Genomic DNA, 6,123 nt, shown 5'->3' with positions numbered 1-6,123 from the left:
GAGCCTTGTGAGTGCAAAATCTGGTGGTCTTTTCTTTTTTTTTTTTTTGGATCCTGAAATATCTATTTTTCCTGTGAAGAAGCTTACCAGCTGTTCTCCCTTTTTCCTATGTTCCTATGGCAGACTTTCCTCAACTAGTTGAAGCAACTTCGGTATTGCTTAAAGGGGAGTCAACATGTCAACAGATAGAATCTGACAGTGAGATTGATGACGACGATCCTGAACATGACGAAGTGCTCATGGATGCTGTTTCTGATCTCCTTCCTGCATATGCAAAGGCCATGGGCGCTCAATTTGCTCCTATCTTTTCGCAACTGTTTGCACCTTTGATGAAATTTGCAGTTAATAAAAGCTGCTTACTGTATTGCATCTGAATATGAATCTCTGCACTTGTTTTGTTTCATTTCTCACTGGTTTCTGTAATGGCAATTGTAGAAAGCATCAAGCCCACCTCAAGATCGTACGATGGTTGTTGCGACCCTGGCAGAAGTTGCCCAGCATATGGGTGCTCCAATTGCTGGCTATGTTGATGTAATGCTGAGCGATTAACAGTGCATTTTCCGTTACTTTCTGGTCACATGATATTAATGTAATGGATATACTTCAAATTTCAGGCTGTGATGAACATTGTACTTAAAGAATTAGGGTCATCTGATTCCACTAATAGGAGGAATGCAGCATTTTGTGTTGGTGAATTGTGCAAAAATGGTGGGAACTCTGCTTTGAGGTATCCTTCCATATGTCTAATGCATAATTACTTTGACTGCCGTCGTACCCATATTCTTCCCATTCACAGCGAAGAATTCTCCCATACTTCTTCTCTCTCTATCTATAATGTTGCTATTGGGGTTGCGATGGTGACTGTGTGATGGTTGATCCTTATCTTTTTGCATTTGTCTTGCTCACATTCCTAACTTAGCTTAATTGCTAATATATTTCATCCTCTTTTCTTTCATGTTTACTCATATCTCCTTACATATCTAATAGATACTATGATGATGCTCTACGTGGCCTTTATCCATTGTTTGGGGAATCAGAGCCGGATAATGCAGTTAGGGACAATGCCGCTGGTGCAGTGGCAAGGATGATTATGTTTCACCCGGAGGCCATTCCTTTGAATCAGGTTCACCTTCCAATTCTTTACTTTGAAGTTGTGCTTATATTTTGCCCTAATTTTATTTTTAACACACAGCCGCTTTATCAGGTCCTCCCTGTTTTCTTGAAAGTTCTTCCTTTGAAAGAGGACAAGGAAGAATCAATAGCTGTATATAGCTGCATCTGTAATCTCGTTTTATCATCTAATCCTCAGGTACTCAGATTATTATTTTTTTTTATGCCCTTAACTTCTCAAATCATGTTTGTTTTGAACTACATTTTTCCGACTTCTTTAATTTTTTCTTTTATTGCGGTTTTGTCAATTTGTTTTCTTCCATTTGCAGATCCTGTCTAACGTTCCCCAGCTGGTTGATATATTTGCCCAAGTTGCTTCATCACCCGAAGAAACACCTGAAGTCAAGACGCAGATAGGCAGGGCATTCTCTCACCTGATGTCAGTTTATGGTCATCAGATGCAGCCTCTTTTGGGCAATCTTTCACCCTCGCACGCTAATGCCCTAGCGGCTATCGCTCCTAAGAGTTGACGCATAAACAAAGTCAGCCTACAAAATTTTGTTCTATTTGTGGTCCGTTCTCGCTATTGAGCTGCTCCCTTTGGACATTCTACGCCAAACAGATGTTGAGACGATGGCCAGAATGAAAGTTGGTTACAGCATAAATGATTTTTTCAAATGGCGTGCTGAGGGAGATGTACATGATTTCGTGATATAGGGAAGTACAACAATATTTACAGATAATTCATCATTAGCGTTTTTTATTCAATGACAGGTAATGACATTTATTTTTTCTTTGAATTTTAATTTTTGGTGTGAGAATTTGTGGTTTGTAATTTTAATGGAGTTGGGCGATGTGTTGTCATCCCAACCATTTTTTTCTTGTGTTGTCATCTATGGCTGTAACCAGTGATTTTATTTATTTATTATTTTTTTTTTGTTGACATTCTTTCTCTATTCTTTTTATTTTTCGATATGTAATAAATACTACATAATTATTGTTATTTAAGAAATTTGTGTTATTAATTAATTAATTAATTAATTAACATTCATATTAATCTAGATTCAATGAATTTTCACTCGATAAACTTACATAAATCTGAAGTTATTATAGATAAATTTATTCATATTCATGTATCTAAAAATTTTAATGGGTGTTTAAATTTTTGTATTAACAATTAATTTTTATGAATCAAATGTAATATAAAAAAATTGCTCATTTATAGTATTTCATCATTACCAAAAATTTGAATCATAGAAATTGAGTTTTGAGAGTATAATTTTTTTCTCTAAAATTTTTATGCTATTTTTTTTTTAATTCATCTAAGACTCATCAAATCCTCCAACATATTGGTATCAAATATTTATTTTACATCACTTATAAAGTTTTTTTTAGAATAACGTGCAATGCACATTCAACTTTGACTAGTGTGAATAAAAACACTCATTAAACTTGAATATATTTGGGCCCTGTTTGAGCCTCATTATTTTCTCATTAAAATGAAAAATATGATCGTTATCCATCACTCAAACCATCATATTTGACTTTTTATTTCTTGTGTGGAGCCTATAACGGCTATATTTTTCATTCTCACTTTTACAATAATGTGGCTCAAACGGGATCTTGATGATTGTTTGGCAATCATTAATTTATTTTATGATTTGCTATAAGATCAATTTCAATCATATATACACAAAATAAAATATTTTACACTTGTACAAAAAAAAAAAAAAAAAATTCCCTACTTTTTAACCACACTTCCTACAAAAAAATCATTATTCAAAAATCGTTTTTGAATAATAATGGTTGTCAAATAGACTCTTAATTTTCGCTTGACCACTTCTAATGTCAATAGAAAACAAGACAATTAATATATAACATTTTATTGTGTTGTTAAAATTAAATTAAATGAGAAATACAGAGTGAATGGGAATGGGAATGGAAAAAAAATATCACTTCAAGATGTAAATTATATTGAGCTTTAAATTATTATACATTTCTTTCGAATAAAATTAACATGCAATGACATGATAAGTAAAAATTTCTTAATAATGTGGATTGAGAGAGCAAAATATAACGAGTGCAGTTAATAGGATATATCTCAAATTTTAATTTAAGTTAAAGTCAACAATTTATTTTAATAACATATTTTATTAGAATTACAACATTTCAACCACATTTCATTAACTTTTTATCAAAATCTATTAAAAATCTGATTTTAATCTCTACCAAACCGGAGCATAATGTTGTACCTTTATGGGACTTTAAGTCCAAGTCATCGGGCTCTATATCTTCAAAGTTTTTCCCCTTTTTCCTGGGAAAACACTAAAACCGGTCCTGATCTAGTGGTTTTATAGTTAGACCGGTTGGTAGACTAGTTTTTGCTCTTTAGTTGTACGTCCAGTTTTTGGTCAGTTCTTAATTTTTTTTTAATCCCACTTGATTTGCATTTAGTAGAAATTGACTTACGATTTGCTGGCACTTAAGCCACTTAAACATAGACACTTAGTAGGGAGCCTTTTGCAGATGAATAACCAAATTTCACATAACAACGTTACAGAAGAAAAAAAACTTACTTTATAATATTATTTACAAAACTCATAAAGATTTAGAATAATGCTACACGTATCGAATTTTTTTACCGAATCTTTTACTTACTACTCATAATAGGGGTGGAGACCATGAGTCGTCATTTTTAAATTCACACGGTGCCCGCCGTACATTGTGAAAGTGGGGACACCATTCGATAACCCCTCGGATACATATATATTTATCCGAAGATTTATAGTATTTGCATACTAACTCAAAACTAATTCAAAAGAGAAGGAAGCTTTTTGTTTAACTTCAAGATAAATGACCAAACATTGGGTTATAAGTAAAACATATCAAATAAGTTGATAATTATCTATATAGCTCTCGTTGAGCCCCCATTCTCACTCACTCTCTCTCTTATTTTCAACCATACAATTTTTTATAAAATAATATTATACGCAAATTAAAGACTTTTCATTCTTTTTCAACCGCACATTATTCAAAAAAACACTATTCCAACCATTAAAATTTGACAAGAATGGGGGCCAAACGGGGCATAGCCTAGTTACTTCATAATTCTCTATGTTTGCTGTTGCTTTAAGTTTGCAACTATTTTGAGCTACTTTATCAAAGACTTTATTTACATAAAAATCTGTAACAACAATATTAATAATATTGATGCCTTTCAATCATCTCAACCAAGAAATTACCTTCTCTCTCAATCCTTCAACATAGTTTGCCAGAATTGAATTTTCACTTGTCTGTCCAAAAAAGATAAAAATATTTTAGGTTATAATCAAAGTCAGCCTCAAAATTTTGACATACAATGGCATTTTGCATTTATGATAATATTATAAATTTAGTTATGAAAATAAAGGGCATTTAAAGAACGCATACTGAATATTATTATTATTATTATTATTATTTTAAGTACAGCGTGGGAGGGGTTTTAGAGCATGTCATAGTTTTCAAGAGAGGTTTTCAATTAAATTGGAGACTTTAAACCGGTACACATGTTATATATATATTTTTTTCATTGTTTTGTAGGTTAAATTAAAAGTGGAAAATTATAATGAATTCGTAATACTAGCACTTTTCGCATCTAATTTAATATCAAAAATCAAACCTTTTAAAATTGTTAGAACAATCAACATTACCCAAGGATTTCTGTTTTGCTCTAATAGAAGCTATGTTTAATATAATCAATATATGGATAAAATAGTTCTCGTGGAAACGATTACTTGCTTATCAATATTGTACACTTAGTGAAATTTTGACAATCACTGTGCAAAACTTACTGAAAATTCTATCATTATTTTATCAATGGAGGTGCAACAGTAACAATATTAATAAAAAAATATTTATAAATATTAATTAGTATTTGGTGCACCAAATTAGGATAAATAGATATTTTTGTTAGAAAATTATAATGAATAAGTCTGTACTGTTATTTAATTTTTATTCAGAAGATACTCATTTAAATTAATAACCATAAAATGTGCACAAGCTTAAGGTTTAGAGTTTAGGCTAGATAAGAAACAATAAATGATGAACATATTCATTTTAATCTACCATATTACTCTTTATATTGTATTATTTATTATAGTTTTATACTAAATTCTTTATACGATCTATTGGATATGTTATAGGCAAACCTAACAGTACAAATTTTATATCTTTTATTTTCTTAACTTTATTTTTAGTTACACCTTGAAAATTATAAATAATGGGCCTAAAATTATAATTTTATATATTCTAGCTATTGTATTTCAGTTCTAACTGAAACAACCTTGTGGATCAATGATCATGGTTGTACTTCTGTGGAATTAGGACAATGATTTTTGGTTGGAGGAAATATTATTATATCTTGTAAATTGATTTTTATTTTAAATAGGAAAAGGATGAGGGATCAGACAAGTTTGAACTATATTTTGCCATTTTTAATATTTCAATTTATTTATTTTATTGCAATTCGTATATTTATGTCTAGCAATAAGATTGTGTATCATGATTGTTTTAGTACACGGTGGCTCTTATGATAAATTTTTAAATATCTACATAAATTTCAAAATGGAATATCTAATTAAAGTTAAAAAATTGTAATAAATTTTAATTTCTGGAGATAAATTGTGTACCTGAATGTGTAGATGATAGCAGAATCTAGTTTGAGAGACATGAAGAGTAGATGCACTTTTGATGCAAATGCCTTGCTCGTCTTCCAATTTCTGCAGCAATTTTGTAAATGCATTATTATTTTCCATGCAAATTTGAATGATAGCTTCTCCCTCTTTAACTTCATTTACAGAAACTGTAGTGCCACTGCCAGTTATTTGCTGTGAATTCTGAGCAGGACTAATTTCAGCACTCTCTTCTGATTGAGTTATATAGTTTTGTTTCTTGAGCTTAAGTGTTTCTATCTCGTTTTCGAGATCCGGGATGTACTTAAGAACACGATCGACTATGGCCGGTGCACTCCATCTC

At 31.1% G+C, this 6,123-nt stretch overlaps 2 protein-coding genes across 2 annotated transcripts in view; one reads left to right on the top strand and one right to left on the bottom strand.

Annotated features, from left to right (window-relative positions):
* Positions 1-6: 6 nt before the first annotated feature.
* Positions 7-1,991, top strand: LOC111410713 (importin-4-like). The gene is made up of 7 exons (XM_023041189.1): positions 7-23; positions 124-341; positions 436-531; positions 615-727; positions 988-1,123; positions 1,205-1,309; positions 1,440-1,991. The coding sequence occupies exons 2-7, from the start codon at positions 240-242 to the stop codon at positions 1,638-1,640; spliced, it is 753 nt and encodes a 250-aa protein (XP_022896957.1). The 5' UTR covers positions 7-23; positions 124-239; the 3' UTR covers positions 1,641-1,991.
* Positions 1,992-4,134: 2,143 nt separating this feature from the next.
* Positions 4,135-6,123, bottom strand: part of LOC111411487 (transcription factor bHLH160-like) — a 5,925-nt gene continuing 3,936 nt past the window's right edge. The window contains exons 3-4 of the mRNA XM_023042009.1: positions 5,778-6,120; positions 4,135-4,403 (exon numbers count right to left, since the gene is read on the bottom strand). Of these exons, the coding sequence (XP_022897777.1) occupies positions 4,332-4,403; positions 5,778-6,120 (415 nt within the window). The 3' untranslated portion in view covers positions 4,135-4,331. The remainder of the gene's footprint in view (positions 4,404-5,777; positions 6,121-6,123) is intronic.

This window comes from Olea europaea, chromosome 15, assembly GCF_002742605.1.
Source record: "Olea europaea var. sylvestris chromosome 15, O_europaea_v1, whole genome shotgun sequence".
Taxonomy (NCBI): domain Eukaryota; kingdom Viridiplantae; phylum Streptophyta; class Magnoliopsida; order Lamiales; family Oleaceae; genus Olea; species Olea europaea.
The sequence above is the reverse complement of the archived record's forward strand: the minus strand, read 5'-3'. Positions and strand labels throughout refer to the sequence as shown.

Excerpts from the sequence above, each read along its gene's own strand:
- LOC111410713 (XM_023041189.1), top strand. The coding sequence starts at position 240 with ATGGATGCTGTTTCTGATCTCCTTCCTGCATATGCAAAGGCCATGGGC. Across the intron at positions 1,124-1,204 it reads AGGCCATTCCTTTGAATCAG|GTCCTCCCTGTTTTCTTGAA; the intron begins GTTCACCTTCCA and ends CCGCTTTATCAG. Across the intron at positions 1,310-1,439 it reads TTTTATCATCTAATCCTCAG|ATCCTGTCTAACGTTCCCCA; the intron begins GTACTCAGATTA and ends TTCCATTTGCAG.